Below are 24,335 nucleotides of genomic sequence, written 5' to 3'. Positions count from 1 at the left end.
TACGAAATTTCAACTTAATTGGTTGGTTAGTTTCGGAGCAAATTGGCTGTGACAGACGGACGGACAGACAGACGCACGAGTGATCCTATAAGGGTTCCGTTTTTTCCTTTTGAGGTACGGAACCCTAAAAATAGCAAATAAGTAAAACCATTTTAGAAACGTCTACAATTTATCGTCAGTAGTAGGCACTTGGTGACGTAGATATAAATTACTGTATGTTATATAACATTACTTAGAATGAAACGTCACTTTACTCATAACACCGCCATCGAAGTAATATGTTACCTAAGTATATAGAAACACATCGAAACGAAATGTTGACATACATTTCTACGTCATAAGTTTATTTTAGACTAGATAGTAGAGTTATTTGAATCGGTTTAGCGGTTAAAACGTGAAGAGATAACACGCAGACAGGCATTTATAATACTGGTAGTGATATTGACCGACACTGCTGTATATACTCTTAGTAAAATATTATATTACTATTTATTTATTATATTATATTATTATTTATTATATTACTATTAGTAAAATGAATTATTATCTATAAAATATTCCGCATTAATAGTGTTCAGAATGAAGAGATACAATATAAATGATCCATCATTTTTGAAGTAAAATAAAACATAACATAATATAGCTGTTAAATAATGGCAAGTAACAACAACTTTCATATTCTCGAAAGGTGAACTTACAACAATATTTGTTTGACCGAGAATCAACAAAGACACCGCTGTGGTAAAACACCGAATAATGACACCCAAACTTATTTATAATACTTAAAGTCCTTTCAGGTTAATAGATCCAATTTGAGTTTGTGGCATACATATACAGCTGTACACAAAATAAACCAAAGTACTTAAATGACTGTCTTCAACAATTGGGTCCGAATTGTATTAAGGACCTGCATTAAGGTGATTACGTCCATTTTCGTCGAATGATTGGACACATTTTGGTTTTGGGCTTTTATTTATAAAAGAGATGTAATTGGTGTAAATAAAGAACCTTGAAGTTGAGATGGCTGATAAATTGATAGCTGCAGGCATGTTTCATGTAAAAGTGTTATTACTAAAGAATTTATGAGCAATGTTCAATAAACTATTATTTTGAAAACGAGTTCCTTTACATTGAAAATATGATTGAAACTTTTTTTTCGGTTTTTGGGTGCTTTTATGAAAACATATTTTTGCCGATTATGAGGCAAGATGAAACGGTATTTATCCTGCATGTATTAACTCGTATCCTGCATACCTTCTATCTTAGTACTATACCAGGTATACATAGTAAGGTCAGGTGGGCATATTCCAGGTTAGTGCCTACTTTCTATGCCTCCTATGTATATTTTAACTTCACGCAGACCATTTTATCGACACACAATTAACTTACTCTTATCAGAGCCATCAGACTCCAACTTCTACGCATTTAGCTTAAATATTATACCCAATAACCTATTGTTCCTACTACCTACTAGAGTCACGGCTAGTACCATATTGGCATATTGCAATCCCTACATGGCTAGGACCTAATGACCTATGACATTTCAACCAGTAGCCGTGTCTTTCTCTAACGCCGCGAGGTGGAGAAAGATAGACGATCACCATAATAGAATATCGGATTGTTTGTTTTGTTCGATTTGCGCGATTCGGTGTCTACAGTTTCATATTGTTTCTGAACGTCAGTGTAATTCGGAGTTCCCATGGGATTTGCAGGAATGTTTTACTATTCAGGTAGATAATATTTAATACCTTTTCGTACACCTACATAATACATAATAACTTATCTACTTTGAAATGTTGTTTATGGTAATAAGTAAAAATATATAACAGTTTACGAGAAAGGTTTCAAAAAAATTTCAACAGTATGTCACAACCAGTTTATTCTAAATCACCTAAATAATATTATGGAGATATGAAATGTCTATTAAGATAAATAATCTTAAGTATAGAAATTTATGCCGAGAAATATTTTTATCTCAATAGATAAAAATATTCTTCAACTTGATATACCTACACTTATTAACATTTTTTTTATTATGATTTTATAATGCATAGGTACTGTTAAAAACACTACCATTTTTGCTGCATTCTAGGTATCCTAGGTATGTGTAAGATGCATACCCACCTACTTAATTTGTGTTAAATAAGTTACTTGTGTAAATTGAAAATAATATTATCTATGCTATGTAAGTTTTTCCGAATTATTTAATAAGAGAAAACAATAATTCATCTACCTATTTATACAGCAGGATTTTTGGAAGGGGAACCTCCAACACAAACTATATACCTGATCCCGAAATTTAATGCTAACAATATTTACCCCCCATTTTGACCCCCCATTAGCACCCTTGGAAGGACTGTTTACGAAGGGTGAACGTGGTAAGTAGAGGTCGAATTAACACCGCCGTTTAGCGGTTACTTACGGGGTGGACGCAGGTGGTCCTTGTTTAAACGTTTTTGGTGCATTTGGTGTTTTTTTAGGTTACATTGTATGTCAGGTTTACTTGCTCGTTATGATTCCTTTGTAAATAATTATGTAAGTATACCTACTGTTCGTAAAACGATCGAGCGTATCTACATTTACCTGTAGTAAATGTACATACTGTACATATTTCATCAAATATGCTACAAAACGCCAATGCTAGAATACAAAATTGTTGTTTTTTTAGTGCTTGTACTTTACATATTTACATACGTATATTATATGCCCTTTGATATTCATAGGTAGTCATAAAACGTCTCGCTTAATTCATTTTTAGTGTTCCGTACAAAACTTAGTTCACGGAACACTTATGAGATCACTTCGGTCTTGCAAATCAGTTAAATGCCTTTTTAATGCGTAAAATTTTGAACAGTTATAGCAATTACCGCCACTCATATTGTAAATAAGTCAAAACTGCTTATTTCTTATTTAAGGGGGAAATTTAGGGGGTTGACAGGGGTAGGCTGAATTTTTGAAAATATAACTTAATTCAATATTAAACGCAGGCGTGCCACTGGAATTCAGTTAACCCTGTATCAATTTCAAATTCCGAGGCAATTCTGAGGGTAGTGGGGTGGAATATCATGCATGCATTTTCTTAATTCCTACTTTCCCAAATTATTATCTCACCAAAATCAAATTCTTTCTTATCAGCATGTCACTCAAATCTGTAAAGTGTGCTCTCCGATTTCGTAATAGTTGTTACAGATTATACTGGAAGTCACGTTACACTGATCCATCCGATCCGATGTCATTACTAAAGGTTTTACGCACTATGGTCCCTAATCTCAGTTTGCTCGTTTACTTATTTTAAGAGTAACTATAGTTCGTTTTTTTTAGCATTAGAAAGAACTTCGCAGAAGTAAGCTTGTGGTTCCAAATTCGGCATTTTTAGCGGTAATAATTTGAAGTAAATTATATGTATTGACCATGCTACATTAGATAATTCAATAATTATTAACAATTAAAGAGCCTGATAAAAACTGTACGCTTACTTCTGTGGAGTTCTTTCTAATGCTAAAAAAAACGAACTATAATAAATACAATGGCACCGAGCCCAAGTCACAGAATAAGTAATAGTATTATCATCAGGCGTGGCTCACTCCGCGATTTCGTCGCTTTGCTACAGGTAGCTAAAAGTACATCCGTTCCACCCCATCAATTTTGGGGAAAGCCATAAGCCGTGCGTGGCGCTGTCGCCACCTAGCGGGTATATCTGTGCTGATCGTAACAGACGCGTTTTGTTAGAGAGTGAGTCTTCTGTACTTACCTAGTACATACTATTATTTATTCTGTGGTATTATCATACCCATGTGCACAATTCCATCACCGTCCCGGGCCGATCCACATTTCACTAAGCGTACATCTCCGTAGCCTAATCGCCGCCATTACGCTGCCAGAACTAATGCACCGTCTTATCATAATTTCAATCTCCGGAGCTGTGTATGACAAAACTCAGTTTTCTTACGGTTATTAATTTCTAACGCATAGCTGTGCTACGTATTGTAGTTTCCATTAAAGCAGTTAGTTCAGTCAACTTGATGTTTAAAATAAAATTATGGTAATATTTGGAAAACCAGGAAAAATCCGTTAACAGTATTTTTATTGAAGTTTAAGTTTAGATAAATATCCACTTTGGGAGAACATACTTTTGCTTCGATATTATTTTGATTCTTCTGGATAATGAAAAAAACTTAAATACTTATAAATTCATTCCTTAAAGAAAAATGTTCCTGTTAGGTTCAGTATCTTCAAAGTTAAATAGCTTTAAAGCAGTACGTTGTACTTTAAATAAGTGTAGATATTAATCGTTATTATTTGCCTTTTAGCGATACTTCGCTAAGTATACACGCGCTCTTCTTAACAAATAACCCCAGATATATGCATATATCGTATCCTGTTACATGTAATTTGATTGATAAACATATCAAGCACCTTCTCATATTTAAATGAGTGTATAATAGGTGTATTATACACTCATATAAAAAACGTTTTAAAACTGTTCAACTGTACATTATCACTTTTCTTGTTTATGTTTTTTACTATAAGTACCTACCACTGATTCTAATTACTATTAAGATTCATTTGCTTCTATGTCAATGTATAGTACACAGAATTTTACGCGGTAGTCATACTTAGCACACTATTTTATGCAGAATCAAATTTTCGTTTATAAAGGTTTATACATTTCTAATATACTACTCTAATTTATTAAACGTTAACATAATTTAAGTTATGAACGAGTTCGACTGGATATCTAGTTGGTAGTCTTCCTTTATACCCGTATTAAAGAAACCTTACCAATCACCAAATAAACAGAAAATATTTAAATCAAAATGGAATTTCTACCCACTAATAACTTCAAAATAAATTTATAGATTAAATATCCTACTACTTACATGTAATTGTCTACAACTTTACTGTTTTCACCATGTTTACTGTGATTCTTAGTTGAATTACAGATTAAAATCCATTACATTAGTCACTCGAACAACGATGACTAACATATATCCTGGTCGGGATCGAACCCTGAACCTGACTAACCGTTTTCCCATGCACCAATTAAAATATGCAGAGATGATCTTAGAGTTAAATCACACTTAACTTATGTATTCGTAACTTCAATTTTAATTGTTTCTGAGGATCCATTTTTTATTTTGTATGTGTAGAATTAGAAATCAAAGTACCTTTGCGTTTTACGTATAACAAATATAGGTATCGTATATGTAGTTAGAAGCAAAGTCAACAACATCCACAGGTGACACATCTACAAAGATTGAGTTTTAGCTACATTACCCTAAAATTCTAATTTTGTAGATGTAGAGGTTGTTCACTATGCTTCCATATAATACAAATGGTGTTATTTAATAAAAAAATAATATGAGAGACTGAGACAACAGATATCGACCACTCAAAATAAGAATTTTTAAAACTGACTTCTGTTTTACTCGTCGTAAATACACATTAAATAGAAATCTCAAAAGCTTCCATCGATTATATAGACGTACTCGTTCGTACAATTGTCCAACGCACAATCATTACAAAAATAGCTATTGTCATTCGATAGACTTCATTGTGATGCATCAGGGAAAAGAAATCTCGTGGAACGGAGCGTAAAAAAGGGCAAGTAAAAAGCAAACGAGATGCGCCTGCGACCGTACGCTAAGATCTCGGTCAGGCGGGAGCAGACTTCTTTTGTTTCCAGACTCGAATCAGCCAGTGCTTCGAATCTAGATGCTGTTTCCAATTGTTTTTTTCTTTTTCCCTCTATGGCTTTTTCTTTATTGTCTTTGCCTTTAAAAAACAAAAGCCCGGTGGCTTATGGCTCCCCATTGATATGCGACGTTCGAATTGAAATTTAAATATTTGCTCGTGGATACTGGACGGGCTTCATCTTGAGTATTTTGTTTTTAAGAGACGCTGACATTCATATTTATTATGTTATTCGGGACTGCGATGCGTCGAGATACAACTCGATTGTAAACGTACGTAGATTTACTTAGATTTTTTATGAGAGAAAGATCTTTAAAATTATCCGAGAAAACACTTTCCATTTTATAAAAAATGGAATCAAATTAGTTACCCACACGTAAAAGTAATCAGTAGGCGGTAATCGAACCCGTGACCCTTCACCCGGCCGAGTGGATTACGACCGTTTATAATCAGGTGGAGTACTTTTACACCATTACTACTTTTCTAACATACGTGCAATACAGCTTAAACTTACAACATTGATTCATTCAGTATATTTTATGTACCTAATAAAAGTTCATCATCATCGTCAGCCTACTCTCGTCCACTGCTGGACGTAGGCCTCTCCTATTGCACGCCATTGAGCACGATCAAATCAAACACAAACATTGAGCAAATTTTTCATTGCATTGAGCAAATCGTGCTCAATGGCGTGTAATAAAAGTTACTTTAAATAAAATAATAATTTAACTTAGCCTAAACCTACGAAGCAGGTCCCGGGTGCGAATCCTTGCAAAAGCATTTTTATGTGTTTACTGCATATATTTGTTTCTGAGTTATGGATATTTTCTATGTATTTAAGTATTTATCTTTATGTCTCTATTATATATATCGTCACGACTAGTACCCACACCATAAGCCTTATTTAGCTGTGGATAGTTAGATTGATTTGTGTATGATTGTCCCATAATATATTTTTATTATTATTTATTCATCAATTGTGTTATTAAAGTCGCAACAATAAAAGTCTGCAGCGGATTTGATAGCCCACGCAGTGTAAGTGTTATTTATACGTCATAATTTCAAAGAAGTTTGACGTTTAAAATGACACTGCGTGGGCTATCAAAATCGCTGCAGACTTTTTACGATTTGACTATATTAATTAGTTAATGAATGACCAAAACGGTATTTGTGATTAGTGCCTACTAATAATCCATCACGTAGGTAATATATTCTAGACACATCAGACATAGACAATAAAAATTCACATGTAAAATAAAATTTGACAAGCACCTGTCTTCCGCGCATCAGCCCATCGTCAGTAAAAACCGATGCCGCTGTATAGATACTCTGTGGCGCCGTGACTTTAAAACTATATCCGGTTGGCGACCGGTTCACTTTAGGTATTTATTTGCATCTATCTAGAGCCTATCAATTATATTTGATCGCCACCTATTACGGTACGCCTTGTGATCTCGTTTCAATTCCGAAAGAGAGTATGTAAGTTTTATCCATAACCTAGTTAAGCTTTAATGTTGCTGTATTTTTAACTGATGCTACGGTTTTCAACCAAACATTGTAGGTGGGTACCTACTTAATTACCACGGTGCATTTGTCTTATTGTTGGTACTCTGAGCAATTTTATTAAATAACAGTTAAAAGACAAGAAAAAATAAATAAGAGTTAGTTTAAGATAGACTATTGCAGTAAGATTAAAATATAATAGGTACCGCGCAAAAACAAAAACGCGTTGTGTATAAACATGACACTGTCGCTTTTTTGACAAATGTGTCAAGCTATACGTATTTATTATCACACGCTTTAACACCTCCCCCGAGAATGAATCTGCAATGGCACAAATGAGAGAAACATTTCGGTGCTTATTTTGGCTGCTTTAGATAAAAAAAACGGCTAATAGGCCAAGAAATAAGAAGTTATAGAGGGAAATGCTAGGAACACAATTTTTGACTCCGTAACTTTGTTTGGACTAGTTAGGAGGTGAACATATCAAAAGTCCCCTGCCGTAGCCCCGGTGCTCGGGGGGAGAGGGGGGAAAGAAGGTCTCATTTTTCGGTTTTTCACTAATATCTTGGAAACTTTGCGTCTTAGCGACATGACTACTTAGAGAAACCAAAAGCTGATAAAATTTGTTACAAGTTTTATTCAGTCAAGTTTGTCGATATCTTGAATAGTTTTTGAGATATCCGCTCTTGAAAGTTTATTTAGGGCTTTCAATTTTATCTTGATATCTACATTAGTGAAGCTGCTAGCCAGTGTTTGGTATCATTTTCGTATAAATCGGGGGTGCTGAATACATTTTTGGTATCACATTGACAGCATTCCTAAGAAAAAACATATAAACTTTAAACAAATACCTTTTTTTTTAAATTCCTCTTCACGCTTAAACCGCTCAACCGATTTAATTGTAATTTGGTATACAGTTATTTCGAGCCCCAAGACAGGACATAAGATACTTTTTATCTCAATAATCATCCTTTAAAGTTGTGAAATGGAGTATGGGGGGAATTCAACTTCGTCGACGAAACCGAATTCCTGAGGTTAATACTGCTTAAGGCAAGGTTTAAAGTCATGTTAGGTATCATTTTCATCTAAATCACAGATGTATACCATCCTAAATTTCACCTAAACTGGTTCAGCGGTTATTGACTCCCCATACAAACTTCCACCCCACTTTTCACATCCTCAAAAGATGCTTTTGGTAATAAAAACCATCCTATGTCCTGTGTCGAGACTGAAACTATTTCCATACCAAATTTCAACGAAATTGGTTCAGCGGTTTAAGCGTGAAGAGGGATTTAAAAAATATATATATTTTTAAATTTTGGTTTTACTTCGGAATAGTGTCAATGTGATACCATAAATGAATTCTGCACCCCCGATTTATACGAAAATGATACCAAACACGGCCTAACAGCATCACTGATGTAGATATCAAGATAAAATTAAAATCTCTAAATAAACTTTCAAGAGCGGGTATCTCAAAAACTATTCAAGATATCGAAAAACTTGATTAAATAAAACTTGTAACTAATTTTATGAGCTTTCGGTTTGTCTTAGTAGTCATGTCGCTAAGATGCAAAGTTTCCAAGATATCAATGAAAAACCGAAAAATTCGACCTTCTTACCCCCCTCTGCCCCGCAGCACCGGGGCTACAGCCGGGGACTTTTGATATGTTCACCTCCTAACTAGTCTAAACAAAGTTACGGAGTCAAAAATTGTGTTCCTAGCATTTCCCTCTACAACGTTTTTTGAGCATTCATTTCCTGACCTATAAGAGCACATCGGGCTGTGTAGTTGCTAATGAGTAGGTATGGTTTGGCAGCCGTTATTACAATAAATACACAACGTCTAAAAGTTTGTGAATACACAGCTAGAAGACCAAGACAAGTTTGAAACGATTTTGATAGCCGCAATGCAAGTTTTAAACGTCAAACTTCTATGAAGTTATGACGTATAAATAACACTTGCACTGCGTGTGCTATCAAAATCGTTGCAGACTTTTCTTGGTCTAACTTTAAATACTTATACTTAGGTATTTATATCATGATCATCGTAAGCATGTCCCTGCGTCATACAGTTTAGGTAGGTAAGGAATTTTGTATGTGTAAACATGTTATTTGCTTCATTGTCTACTATCTGATTATAAATAAGTAGTTTTCCTCTTCACTTAGTTATATATACCTACTTAATTCTATCGTGATTGTTTTAGCTTCTCATCTTCGGCTGTCACTGACATAAGCCACGTATGGACAGACATAGGTGTGGACAAACGATAACGCTACGTCTTACGTAGGCGAACAACGCGCGAACGCGGCGCGGCGCGGCGCGGCGAAATCAATCCTTTGATGCCCATAGAAGTGTCCTACGTAAGCGATCTCGTTGCGAACGCGGTGCGGCGCGATTTGCACGCGAATGTCAGGCGGCGCGGCGCGGCGCGGCGCAGCGGCGGCCGCTTTCGCCGCGCCGCGCCGCGCCGCGTTCGCGCGTTGTTCGCCTACGTAAGACGTAGCGTAAGGGTTCTATGTTGGCTTCGGAACCCAAAAAAAGGAAATCCATTATTGCCAATCTAATAAGTAATAACTATACTTCCTAAAAGATTTTAAGTGACTATTCAAGTATTTTTATAAGAGGAAAAACTTCTTTGGTGTACGTTTGTAGGTATGTTTTATTTAGGTACCAACTCTGATAGCAAATATTTGTAAATGCAGTGACCATAGTCAAGAGTTAAATCTTGACAAGATGTTTGTAAAACCCAAACGAAAACTTTGCTTGGCCTATTTAATAAGTGAAAAGTTGAATGATAGATATCATTAGACAACAAAATTCAAGTATGTATTTGTAGGTTATAAACATATGTTTCACGTAGATAATGCTATGTGAATCCAGGTCAATACAGTCATCATTAAAAAAAACAACGGGTTGCACTCCGGGAGTACCGACAGAAGTGAAAACTCAATGACTAGTCCAAAATGTCTGCAGATAGTCTGCAGCACTATGTGTAATTGACCCATCCTCCTTTCTACTGAAAAACTTTAGTTCCGGAATTGCTGGCCAGTGAGCTTAAATTTGTAGCGTTAATTGTTTAAAATTCGAATAGAAATTGTAAAGTTACCTTGCAGACCTCGCATCTAAATATAAATATATTTATTTATATTTTGAGTTTTATTCACCAGTACTAAAGTTCACTTTTATTAGCGATCTCATCAAGATGTAGCTTTATTGAATTATATTGGAGTGATATAAAGTTAGAATGTAACTTTGAGCGTACTTCAGCCCGTACAAGATTAGAATATTGAGCTTTATTGCTTAATATAAAAGTCCAGTTTTAAATAATTGACCTGATTATGATACGTTATGACGTTCTTTGGTGAATAATATTATCCGTCACACATGACGTCAGCGCGTTACGCGTTACGCTGTCTCGAGTTCATCATTTTTCCCCATCTCAAAAAGTGCTCAGCGCCGCTAAAGAAGTTTTCACTTCAAAGAATACTCAGATTACACATGAAATATTAAATTTCAGTCTGATATTCCACTTTTATGGCATTTTTCATAGGCGGCAAGCCAACAGTAAGCGTCGTAATTACTGAATAGTAAAGTTAAGAGTGAATTATTAGACATATTATATTTGATAAAAGTGCTCCCCTAAAACGTATTTGTAAAATTTATTTGAAGTCATACATGTTAAATGTAGGTAGCTATAAAAGCATAAGACCCCATTACTTTGTTTTTACTGAAAATGTCGTTCGTTTTGAGATTGTTCCAGTAATTAAAATATTACGCTTTTGAAGTTTAGATTAAGCTATAAAATAAATATCTTGCAATCTTTGTCTGGTTAAAATTAAAATGTATGGTTATATATAAATGCTAGTTGTATTTGTATATTATAATAAGAAAGATCGGCGATACTAATTCAGTCCAGACGTCACCAGAGTAATGGACGTCATGCAACATCAGATTTTTTTTATTAGAGTCGTGAGAATACTATTTAGTGATTGACTTAATACTTTAAGTAGGTATTTTCTTCATACACAGGTACAGCCTTCTTACTTTTTGTAATGTTCGCACTCTATTAGTATACACAGGTAAGTATTAGTATACTTTGGATAAAATAATAACATATAAATAATTAAGTTAAAGATACATAGTAACGTTAAAAAATAAGAATAAACAAAATAAACATGCTTACCGTGTTTATCTGTAAAACAATCCTTTACTACAACCATCTAATACACTCAACAAATTCAAATATATTCCAAAGTTCACACCTTATCAGTTCACACCTACTAGTCAAGACTGCCCTTGTAATCACTAAACAAAATTCAACAGACCTAGAAATCCATTAGCACAAATTTAGGCACTCTTCACGCCTATTTTCAGTCATAATTGATAAACAGTGTCACAACAATAAAAAACCTCAATTTATTAAACAACAGCATGCATGAAATCTGGCCTAGGTCCCATTTTGAAAAGAAAATAATGAAAAATTGAAAACGCCAATCGGCGTTTCGGATTCAAATTCGGAACTGTCAACGAGTTTGACAGGTCGCGCTTGCGCAGACGCGGGCGAACGGGCGTGCTGTGCGCACGGGCATCGGCGCTACACTGAGTTCGCGCGCTTTTCGACTAACACAGCCTCTCAAGCCTCACAGTATGGGATGCATTAGAACTTGATGCTCGAAAACTTACGGATACGATATCACGTTTATCAAAACTTGACCTTTGACTGAGGCTTTGACGGTCCCAACCATATAGTTGCATGTCATGCGCGTGCGTGCGCTTGGACACATTCGTACTGGATGTATTTCAAGAATTTATCTTTTTCTCCTTTTCATTTTTAATGGTGATTATCTGACTAAAACGTATGGGGAGGAGATAGAAAAAAATAGATAAAAGCCAAAACCTATTAAAAATATTGCATTATTTTTCATATAAGAAATTATGGGTAGGTACCTTTCATTCTAAAACTTATTTCGTAATGTCACTTGATAATAAGGAAAATCTTGTATTTATAAACTACGACGTTAAGATTACAGTCACAGGGCAGGTGTTAGAGTGTATTGATTAAAGCTGTTTAGCATTATCTACTAACTAGCATGTTCTGTCGCAAAAGCTGCTAACTTCATAATTTACATAAATATCTATAGTCGTAAATGTTATAGGGCTTTATTAAATCCTGTAGAAAACCCTAACAGATACGAAACAGTATTTAAAAGTATTCGATATACGTATTCCCAGGATTCAGCTTGCATGGAGGCACACGTCTAACGGTCGGTATCGTCGTTGACTGATGATGACTCGGCTTGCCTTGTGCCCGTCCGTTTGACGTGCGGACCGCGCCACAGTACCCGCGGGAGAGGTAGCGGGCTTCACTGTTTCAGCTTGCACGAAGCCAGGCGTGGCTCACTCCGCGATTTCGTCGCTTTGCTACAGGTAGCTAAAAGTACATCAGTTCGACCCCAATTTTGGGGTTTGCCATAAGCCGCGCGTGGCGCTGTCGCCACCTAAGCGGCCATATCTGTGCTGATTGTGACAGACGCGTTTTGTTATAGAGTGAGTCTTCTGTACCTAGTACTATTATTTATTCTGTGACGAAGCACACGTCGTTCTCGAACGCATTTTACGGGGCGAGCATTGAAATTGCGGGCATTTTTCTCTGTCACTCTAATTATGTCTCTATTGTAGTAAAAGAGAAAGATCCCCGTAATTTGCGAATTTCGGTTTTCGTGGTAGGCCCTCAGAGCCTGTAGGAGAGCAAACATAACAAGATAAAGTCTCTCATCACATTTTACGTTGCCTCGGCGTGGTGATCAGGTGAACTTTGCGGCTTGTGCTAGAGGAGTAAAAAATTCACCAAAAGTTAGCTCGACTATAGAAACGCCAACTGATTATATCTTAGTTATTTCTAGATTGTAATTGACATATAGTTCTTATGCATTTGATTTTCTGTTGGGTATTCCCGATCAAGCGCATTCGGACTGAAAATAAGGAGACGGTTATTGATAGCTAAACGTCAACGTTAGATTAAAAAAAAAGATTATAGCAACTTGACAAGACAGAACATTAGTGTAGCTGGACACTGTGCTTGCTAAATAATTGACTAAGTGGAAAAAAATGGGTGCAGGTGGGACATAGGTACAAAATGGGTGCAGGCAATAAGGTAAGAGAAGTAGTAGCTACTGTCCAAGAAGCTAGACTTGAACACCAGGACCAAAAGCGCCTTCAACGAAAGTCTCAACCTAAGCCGTCCTACGCTTACACTTTTACACTTATAACGACCAAGGGCAGCTTTATTGTGCACACAGTGCGATCGGACATTTGAAACTAAGTTCGGTTTTGCGAGCCATATCAGCTCATCAGAGGAATTTGTAAAGGTCGCCGTTGTCGGATACGACATGAGTTATTATATTTAGCTTGACTTTAAAATCGTTAAGCTTATTTCCGCTTCAGCCTTTCACTAAGCTCATCTCCTTGCCGCATTCGAAGTGGTTCGTTTATTTTTTTAAACGGGATTATTGGGTTATGAATGCTCGAGTTTTATGAACCATAGCTAATCGTGATGCCTTTTTGTGTTCAAAAGCAGATCTGTCAATAAGAAATGTATTAAAATAACTATTAGTAGTGTGAACACAGTCCGGTGTTAATGACGGATTAATACGGAATTAACGGTGTGTGTTGACGGCTCTGCTGTACAATAAATACGACTGAGAAAATTGTTTTGTGATATTTTTAGTTTCTCGTTTAGTACAAATACTACGGTAATATTGTTGAATGTTTATTGTGTTATGATTATGATAATTAAGTACGTTTAGAGTATCTAATATAAGATATTCAATTGCGTTTGGTACAAAATATAGCTCGAGATTAATTGACTATAACTTGATCATTTGGATTTAGTTTCTCAAACTTAAAAGTTTGATATGGCGGGTATCATAGATATCACGTGTATAGAGTTAAAATGGCGTCTACTAATTATGAGAACTACACAACTCGTGGTATAACGCAATCATAAGACATCAACGCAGTCCTGAAGTTATACAGTAACCCTTGTTCTGGCAACGTACAATGGGTATAATGTGGGTAACTTTAACAGAATAATGGGTAACTTTGGCCCACTTTTGACTCTTAATCCTAACCAGAATTATTACTAATGCGCTCCAAGTAGGCTTCCAACCTATCCTTTTTTGGGCCAGCTTAAAAGTTAAGTCATTCAAAAGTGAAGTCTGCTTAGTCATCATTATTTAAAAAAAGTTTTGTCTTCATTTCGTCAATCTGAAATAACAAATTTTAATTATTTGCTGTAATTCTCGTTATTCATAAGGTGGGACTTAATTAGACTGTTGAAGACTGTGTACATAAACCGAGCTGCAAAACTGCATGAACACATCATAAATAAAATTCATAAAGTGGGCATGTAATTTTGCGGCTGGATGTAGATTTGTACAAAGTGTTTTAACTTCAATTTTATTTTAATTGCTAATAAAGATAAATTACTTAGCGCGGCGTCAAAAATGCGTTTTCAAAACTTCGTATATGTAAATACGATTAATAAAGTTACTTAGGTATCTACAAAACAAATAGGCAGCAGAATTTAAAGTAAGTGAGCATCATCTTTCATAATATAATTCGTATTTTTTTTTAAATACATATAATATGTCAATATCGTGAAAGCGTTTTCACGCGTCGCCAAAATTGCCTCATCAGTTATCATTGCCTTGAAAATATGACAACATTGCATCACAATGACAACGGTAAAAAATATGCGTGAGCGAGACGTCGCTACACATCGCGTTTGTCATTTCTACTTCAAACACAACGCGCGTCACGGATCACCGCGAAAGACTGCCCACTTGAAAGTGAAACTTACGAACTACGCCCGTCTCTTTTACTCTTACGTATTTGTTAGCGAGCGTTCGGAGCAACAGGGATGGCAATGCTGTTATAGATTTTTTAATGGATTGTGGAGTTTTTGTCAAAAATATAGATCCAGTGAAAAATAATGTGTCATTGACCCCGGATCGTGCGAAATGGTTAAAATTTGTTTAAATGGGCTTTCGTTTTGTTAATTGTTTATTTGTTGTTTCGTAAAATTTTCGTGATATTATAAATATTAGAAAATGGCTACGAAATCAAATTACTGTGCTTGTGTTACGCCATTTTGAGTTAACAATTAAAAATTCAATAGGTAGTGCCTGCAGTAGCATTAGGGAGGCACCAACTAGATTTTAGCATACAGTTTAAAATCAAACTATTTTTTGTAAAATGTATCTATTAACCTAGTTTTCAAGCTTCTTATGTCTAAAATATAAATTGTTAATACATCATTATGCAAATTTAATCTGATGATTCCTTGGCTTCAATTGAATAAATTGTTATTCAATTTATTATTAAGATACTTACCTACTAAGACAGAAATGTCATTCGTGAGAGCATTTGCTCAATATTTAATAAGTACCTAACATTTTTTTTTATCTAGCATAATGAATACATTGATAATGCTCAAAAACATTACACGTGTAGGTACTTAAAAGTCAAAATAGGTAATACTTTTTGTGTTAGTACTTAGTATGATCCGAACCATAGCGATATGACAAGCTACTTTTGACTGACTGTAAGGCGTCGTAGCCCAAAGGTCAGTAACCATAGCACTGACCCTTTCCCACGGGCCGTTTCCATGGCAGCCGATATCCTATCACCGGCGCAGACGCAGCGCAGCGTAATTTGTAGCCTCGCGCAGGATTTACTGGCAAAAGTGGAGCTTTCCTAGAATCCACTGTACTTACATACCTAGAGGCGACTTCTGATTGTAATAACACGGTATAAATTAGATCTGGGTTTGTTACGGATATGATCTGTGATATTTTTTCATCCAGAAACGTCACGTTTGACACTTGGCCCGATTCGAACTTTAAGATACGTGAAATACTACGTCTAGATACGATATGGATATGAAGCTTTGAATAAAATTGACGCTTAGTTTCCTAACAACAAATTTACGTTTGTCTGACTGCTTCATATTTTCACATTAACCGGCATAGCATCTATACCGATCACTAACACTATTTTATGGAGTTTTTAAGTTTTTAACACATTTATTTAGTTACTACACCTATAACTATAGGTACTAGGCAGAGATGTGAAAAATACTTTATAAAAAGTATGTAAATACAAAATACAAATACTTCCTTGATAATACTATTTCAAATGCAAAATACAAAATAGTTTTTGAATTTGTATTTAAATACAAAATACGAAATAGGTATTTTCAAAATACTTTTTTAAAATACAAATACTTTGCGATAATAGGTACTCTGAGTAGTGAATACCTAGTCTGAATTAAAAAGTATTACTCGGAATTTCCGAGTTGAAAAGACTCTCTTTATTCTTTGAAATCAATCCTCTATTTAAAGTGCAAATTTCTAGTTGTTTGCTCATATTAACCGGTAGGATGTAGGTATGGATGATGGTTTTTAACGGCCAACGTTTAAAGTATTAATTTATAATGTTTTACAGCTATTATAATGCCTCTCGTTAGTGTGATGAAAACGTCTCGTTTGTGTTTCACCAGGGCAAAAAGTTTGTTCTCCTCTCGTGCCTTGAAACCCTCGCAACACTCAAGATTCCACTTTTTTAACCACTTGCTACGCTTGTGGTCATGTGCGACGTTACTAAACAGCAGATTCATCAGTTCCATGTTAAAAGAATGAGATTGTAACTCCTACCTACATTACCTACCTACTATAAAGTATTTTGTATTTTGAAAATAGAAAATAGGTCCCAAAAACTATTTTAAATAAAATACAAAATAGTTTTCTTCAAAAGGTATTTAAATACAAAATAGGTATTTTACATTTTGTATTTGCATTTTAAATACAGTATTTTAAATAAGTCACATCTCTGGTACTAGGTACCACTACTATATATGTAACTATAGGTATTAGGTACCACTACTATATGTATATGTAACTATAGGTACCTGTAATTGCTTACACATTAAACAGCCAAATCGATATTAAACTATTGAAGTAGGTAGGTAAAGCCTATTTTTTATTCCGTAGACTAAAATGACATTTCCTAGTATGAACATAAAATGTCATTTCATATTATGAAATGTAATTTTAGTCTACGAAAAAAAAAATTGGCTTTAGATAATTATAAAGATTCGGCAACGCGCATTTAACACCGCCGGAGTTACTAGCGTCAATAGGCTGCGGTGTTTGATTATCATCTTTATTACAAAGCTTTTATAATGTCGAATATTTGTAATCATTAAAATATTCTGCTCACAGTACCTACCAAATTTTATTCGTTCGGTATCATTATTGTACAGTCGCCATCAGATATATCGGAGGAGCCAAGGTGTTCACAAATATCTGAACACGCCTCTATTGTCAAGGCGTTAGAGTGTGCGTTCAAATATTGTGACCACCTTGGCCGCTCCGATATATCTGATGGCGACTGTATGTAAGTATGACATTGACATTAATATAATACCTTAAAGATAAATTTAATTACGAGAAGATAGTTGGAGGGTTTTATGTAAGTTAATACATACTTACTTTAAATTATATGACACCAATATGTATTTTTAATTCCATCGTTATTCACCAACCATAATTATTACAAAAAATCTAGTTAGGAAATAAAATTGGTACATATTCTTACTTTGATAATTAGGAAATATAAACAAAAGATGAGTACAATACATACTAACTAACTTACCTCAATGACCATTTTAAAAGGCTTCCAAAAAAGCCTGTTTGGAATTCTCGAAAAGCCCATTCACAATAAAGCGTGAAATGAATTAGAGACGTGCAAACGTCTGCTCTGTCCCCGGCTGTTCTGCTGCATTGCTGGGGCCTGGCCGACTGTGACCAACGTGCTTTGGACGCCTGGAGTGCCAGACGTGCCAGAGAACATCAATGAAAAGTGCTAATTTCAGAAAATCTGCGGCGGTAGCACTCTGCCGTATTCGAACTTCAAGATATTCATAAGACACGACACGTAGGTACTAGATCCATTCTAGATACGTTATAGTTTAGATATCAACTAGTTCTCTTTTGCAGCGCAATTACACTTACGTTAGATAGAGTAAGATATCTATTAGATGCGAATTAGATCTCAAGTCATATCCTGTGGAAATCGTTCAAGAGTATCTCCAGAATCGCGCAAATGTCAAATTTGACGGGTTAGATCTTAAACATATCGTTATCGTATCTTGGTGATGTCTAAAAGATGTCTAATAGATTTCTATTTCAGGATCCAAATCGGCACACTGTCGCATTTTTAATGCTTGTCACCAAGCCTGTCACGTTCTAACAAGTATGTAAGTGCGAAAGTGACGGTCATAAAAATGGAACAATGTCGATATTGTCGATTATCTATAATTGTGTATAATATAATGTCTTTTAGATAGGTATACACGCCATATGTAGGACAAATAATAAATTTACTGTGCTCAGTAAAATAAGAAACAAATCGTAAGTAATTGTATGCATTTCAACATTTTTAACATTCCTTTAGCATGATTAAGACTTGGGATTCCGTCACATTGTGTCTGCCACGGCAATCACGGCGGGAATCTACAGAAAAACTGAATTTCCGTAAATGCCAAGCATGCCGCTCTACCGATTCGTTCTCACAAAAACGGGCAACAAATGGAATCGGATCTTAAAATAACTTAAGAGTAACATTTTTACTGAATACTGTATATGTGATCTTCTGAGGTGTTTGCCTAAATCATTATAATAAAACTAATTCAACCCTTTAAGATTTATTATTTATGCACTCATATGTGTTGATCTATTTCTGAATTCATAGTACCTACTGGTTACTACGTCAAATCAAATGACAAAGAATAATCTGTAAAGGCGTCGTCCATATATTTGATATATTACATCATACAAAATTTCGATTTTTGAAACCCCCTCCCCCCTTCCCCTGTTGCTGTGATGTAATATGAATATGTGGATGACTTTAGAGTAATATTACTAAAGATTGGGACGGAATGGGAATGTATAAATTCATACAAACGACTACGCCTAATAAGTAAAAAAACCAAAACAGCAGTATTGAATTCGTTTCGATCATAATTCAATAAGGAGTAAGTGCTGCGTTGAAATTGGTAAATCACAACAATCGTAATACGTATTGCACGTAACGTATTTTGATTTGTGTCGGGCATGTACTCGTTTCTTTGTATATTTTAGATTATAGCAGTTATTTTTCGGTCAGTCATCAGACTCGGTCTTTATTTATTTATACTAATAACTCTGTAGGCGACGCATATATTTTATGTGAACTGTATTTTAGGTTTATTATTTTTTATTGATTTTGGTTAACTTTGGTACTTGTAATGCCATCTAGTGTAAACCATTCTAATTAAAGCTACATAAAAACAATGGACGGTAGCGAGCCCAAGTCATGCGCTGCACCTATATGTAACGTAAGGTAGAAGTACATTTCCAAAATTCACACCCGCCGCGTTGACTCCTCGCTCGTACCACAGTTTTGGCCTTGTATTTTGCGTATTTACGTCTTTTATTTAACCTGTCACCTACAATAAAGTGGTCTTCGAACCAAATCTGTGCCAGAAGTGATGAGCAAGCCGACATCACAGGTTAAAACTCGTAAACAACATCGCCGCGAACTCGAGCGCACGCAATTGCAAATGGCGAGTACATCGAGCAACGCGCCCGCGGAACCTATAGTTAATAAATTCCTAGACCTCGGCACCGATAGTGAAAAAGTGAAACAGCCGAAGGATGTGGAAAAAGTGAAAATGGAAACACCAAAAAGTGTACGTGGTTCTATTTCGTCAGTCAAGTCGAAGTTATCTACGTCATCATCCATTGCAAAACGTAAGCAATTGGAATTTGAAGCCGCTCAAGCTAAGGCCCAGATTGAGCTGGCGCTTATTGATAAAAAGCTAGAAGCTGATCTAGCCCAAGTTGACGCCGAAGAATCGCAGAGTGAGCGCGGCAGCGAAACGAGCGGAAGCGCGCATAGCAACAGAGCGCGGTCTAACGTCGAACAATGGTTGAATCAAGGTCACGACGAAACTACTTACATCCCGCAGCCTGATGCGCCTTATCAGCCACAGCAGCAAGCACTGCCATCCAACCCTGCACCAGCACCCGTCAACTTACCTATAGTCCGGCAACCCGATGTTCCAAGCGACAGCATCCGAGAACTAGCGCTTACCTTGAAGGATATCATGACGAACTCGTCAGCCAAGCGCGAGGATCGTTTGCTAAGCCGCCTGTCTACACCACGTGACTTACCGATTTTCAGCGGCGACAGCGTCGAATGGTTGCACTTTAAAAAGTCTTACACGGAATCTACTCGAGTATGTGAGTTCAGTGAGTCTGAGAACCTGGAGAGACTACGCAAAGCACTGCGAGGCGACGCCAAGGACACCGTTACCGCTCTGCTGATCGGTAACACCCCGCCCGCAGCCGTCATGGAAGCTCTCGAATTAAGGTTTGGCCGATCGGATGTCATCATCATGAACCTTACGACGCAGCTGAAGAAGCTACCTTCGTTACCCACGTCGTACCATCATGACCTAATTGATTTTTCAATCAAAGTAAATAACTGCGTAGCAACAATAGGTGCGCTAAATAAGCCAGATTATCTACGCAGCCCCGAGCTCGCATCAGCTGTTCTAAGCAAGCTACCGAGCACTTTGATTGGCAAATGGACCGACTTCGCATACAAAAGGTTAGATGAAGATCAGCCTAAGTTGACCTTGATATCTGAGTTTCTTAAACAAGAGGCACAAATGTTATCACTAGTTGGAATGGCACAGGTACGTGAACAAAGTAAGCCGAGTGAAATAAAAACTACAGCGAAATACTCAAGTGATAACAAAGTCCGTATTAATCGGCCCGTATTAGCAACTAAGGCCGTCGAGGAAAACAAAGATTGTAAATTTTGCTCAAAAGGATTTCACCCGCTGCCTGAGTGCCGTGTGTTCAAACGTGTCATGCGCCGTGATAGATGGAAATTCATCAAATCTCAAGGACTTTGTTATTGTTGTCTGACGTCACGACACGACAGAGACACATGCCCCGCGCCCAAGTGCGACATAGATGGTTGCGGACTCGCACACCACAGGATACTACACTGGAAGAAGCCTACGTCATCACAATCAGCTGACGCGGTCGTCGACCCGCCGCCCGAGCCGGCCCCAGCGCAGGCTCAACCGCCGGTCCCCGAGCCGGCACCTTCGGCCCCCGACACCGTGGCACACGTTACATCGGATTGTGGTAAACCTTCTTCTGTGGATAACGTCATGGTAAAAGTAGTGTCAGTGCGATTGCGTGGACCTAAAGGTACCGTAAGTACATACGCGCTTCTGGACGATTGCTCTTCTGTGTCCATGATAGACTCTGACCTAGCAGCCGAGTTAGGTCTTAAATGTGAACAACCGCGTTCTATAAAGTTTACCGATGCATTTGGACTAGAAGTGTATCAATCAGCTGTGCCGACCGTTATTGCTCAGATAAGTGGACAAAACAATAACAATAGTTATGACATTAAGTTGCGTAAAGTGTCTAAATTACATTTACCAGCTCAAGATTTATCTGTAATTAACAGTTTAAATTGTAAACGTTTATCTCATATTAAGGATTATGTGTGTAAAAGTCGTGTTATACCGCGCATTCTTATTGGGGAAGATAATTATTTCTTAATCGCTCCTATTGAAATCATTCATGGTAGTGAAACCGAGCCCTATGGATCTCTGTGCAAGTTAGGTTGGTCAATTCATGGCAATTGTGGTCGCACTCACTCTAACGCTGCCAACGTGTTCCATCTCAGTCACACAGACAGCGAGGATATAGGTGAATTAAATGATTTAATTAAACATTCTTTTTCCCTAGACTCCATAGGAATTTCAACCTTACGCCGTGAAAATAGCGATCATTTAAGGGCGTTGCAGGTACTAGAAGATACAGCGCGCCTTATCGGGAATCAATGGGAGGTTGGTCTGCCGTTCAAGAAGGACGTATTCACCATGCCAGATACACGCGAAGCTGCCTTTACGCGACTACAGTCTTTAATGCGTAGATTTGCTAAAGACAACGCGTACGCAGATCGCTACCGAATGGAGGTAAACAAGCTGTTTGCCGCTGGTTATGCACGTGAGCTCAAGGAAAATGAACTTTCGGCCGACCGCATATGGTATCTCCCGCACTTCGGAATTCAAAATCCCAACAAACCTGGTAAGTTGAGACTTGTTTATGATTGTGCTGCAAAAGTAAATGGGAATTCTCTCAATAGTTATTTATTAACGGGGCCAGACCTATATAATTCACTCATGGGAATTATGCTCAGGTTTCGCGAGAATAAAATAGTTATAATTGGGGACATTAAGGACATGTTTTTAAGGGTGAAAATAAGGCCGGAAGATCAACACGTACTTCGTTTTTTATGGCAGGAATCTCCGCGCGCACCCGTAAAAACATGTGTTATGCAAAGTCTATTATTTGGTGCTACTTGCAGTCCTTTTATAGCTCAATTCATTAAGAATAAAAATGCATCTAAGTACGATGATTTATATCCGGAGGCGGTAAATGTTATAGTAAATAGTCATTATATGGATGATTGTTTATATTCAACTAGCAGTGTAGAAAATGCAGTTCAGTTGGTTGAACAAATTACTCTTATTCACAAGAGCGGTGGATTTGAGATACGAAACTGGTCTAGTAATAGTAAGGAGGTATTGAAAAATATACCTACCGATGCGCTCGCGCAATCAGCTGTTCACTTTAAGGACGGAGTCATGAACACAACCGAGCGAACATTAGGGTTAATGTTTCATCCTTCAGATGATACTTTTGGATTTAAAATCTCATTTAATCGTGTCCCACAGGAAATATTAAATGGATCTGAGGCTCCTACGAAAGCAAAAATGCTTAGTCTCGTCATGTCGGTTTATGACCTCCACGGTTTTTTGTCGCCTTTTATTATAAAGAGCAAAATAATATTTCAGAACGTTCACCGCAGTGGCGTGGATTGGAACAGCCACATCCGACCGGAGGAGCATGCGTGCTGGGTAAGGTGGCTCCACGAGCTTAAACTACTAGCATCGCTGCGCATACCACGGCACTACGCTGACGCGGGACCATGGACGCGATGCTATGACGATTCGGCGGATGGGGTAAGTGACCCCACTATTATAAGTACCGAATTGCATGCTTTTTGCGATGCCAGCAGTAAGGCGTATGCCGCTGTTGTTTATTGGCGTCTTGTTCGCTCAGATGGAACTCTGAATGTATGTTTTGTGGCGAGTAAAAGCAGAGTGACCCCTCTTCGTCCGGTATCCATACCGAGGCTGGAACTTCAAGGTTGTTTGCTCTCTGCTCGTCTTGCCGCCACAATACAGAGCGAGCATAAAGATATCAAGCCAAATAAGAGGTATTTTTGGACGGATTCAAATACCGCCCTCCAATGGATTCGCAGTGACCCAAGGGACTATAAACCATACGTCGCTCACCGCCTTGGTGAGATTGACGAGTTGACCACTGCGGCAGAGTGGCGTTACGTGCCCACGGCCTTAAACGTAGCCGACGTGGCCACTCGTGAGGATGCGCCACCTCTGCAGTTAGATGATGTATGGTTCCAGGGGCCTAGGTTCTTGCGTGAACGTGAAAGTGAGTGGCCCAAAGATCTCAAGAGTTCTAAACAGCTCGAGGAGGCGCTCTGTGAACGTAAGGTTATTAATGTCGTGTCCTCGGCCGACTGTACTAGCACGTTGCCGGTACCTAACGAAAATAATTTTTCGTCGTGGATTAGATTACTTATGACAACTGCACGGGTATTGATATTTATTAAAAAATGTCAACGTAAATGCAATCGAATTGACACCGGGCTGTTACAATCGGCAGAGGACCTGTTGATTAAAAAATGTCAGCATGATTCTTTTCTTGCAGAAATTGATTGTTTAAGGAGAAATAAGCCGTTAGCGAATGATAGCCGGCTACTGCAGTTGACACCTTATCTTGACGATGCGGGCCTACTACGGGTAGAAGGTCGTATCGACAAGACTGTGAGTATCAAGGAATCTACGATGAGGCCAGTGATTCTTGATGGCAAACATCGAATCACCAGACTGCTCGTAGAACACTACCACAGA

General features: G+C 37.2%; 2 protein-coding genes and 1 long non-coding RNA gene across 3 annotated transcripts in view; 1 reads left to right on the top strand and 2 right to left on the bottom strand.

The window, feature by feature from the left end:
* LOC134667154 (PAS domain-containing protein cky-1-like) overlaps nucleotides 1-11,813 on the bottom strand; it is a 120,343-nt gene extending 108,530 nt beyond the window's left edge. The window contains exon 1 of the mRNA XM_063524464.1: nucleotides 11,385-11,813. The gene's annotated coding sequence lies outside the window, so the exon portion shown is untranslated. The remainder of the gene's footprint in view (nucleotides 1-11,384) is intronic.
* Nucleotides 1-24,335, bottom strand: part of LOC134667803 (uncharacterized) — a 433,239-nt gene that overhangs the window by 259,509 nt on the left and 149,395 nt on the right. The window lies entirely within an intron of this gene.
* Nucleotides 19,794-24,226, top strand: LOC134669985 (uncharacterized). The gene is made up of 2 exons (XM_063527632.1): nucleotides 19,794-22,422; nucleotides 23,193-24,226. Exons 1-2 carry the CDS (start codon nucleotides 19,794-19,796, stop codon nucleotides 23,276-23,278), a joined length of 2,715 nt encoding a protein of 904 aa, XP_063383702.1. The 3' UTR covers nucleotides 23,279-24,226.

This window comes from Cydia fagiglandana, chromosome 1 (assembly GCF_963556715.1).
Source record: "Cydia fagiglandana chromosome 1, ilCydFagi1.1, whole genome shotgun sequence".
In the NCBI taxonomy this organism is placed as follows: Eukaryota; Metazoa; Arthropoda; class Insecta; order Lepidoptera; family Tortricidae; genus Cydia; species Cydia fagiglandana.
Note: the sequence above shows the minus strand (reverse complement) of the source record. Positions and strands in the feature narration are given on the sequence as shown.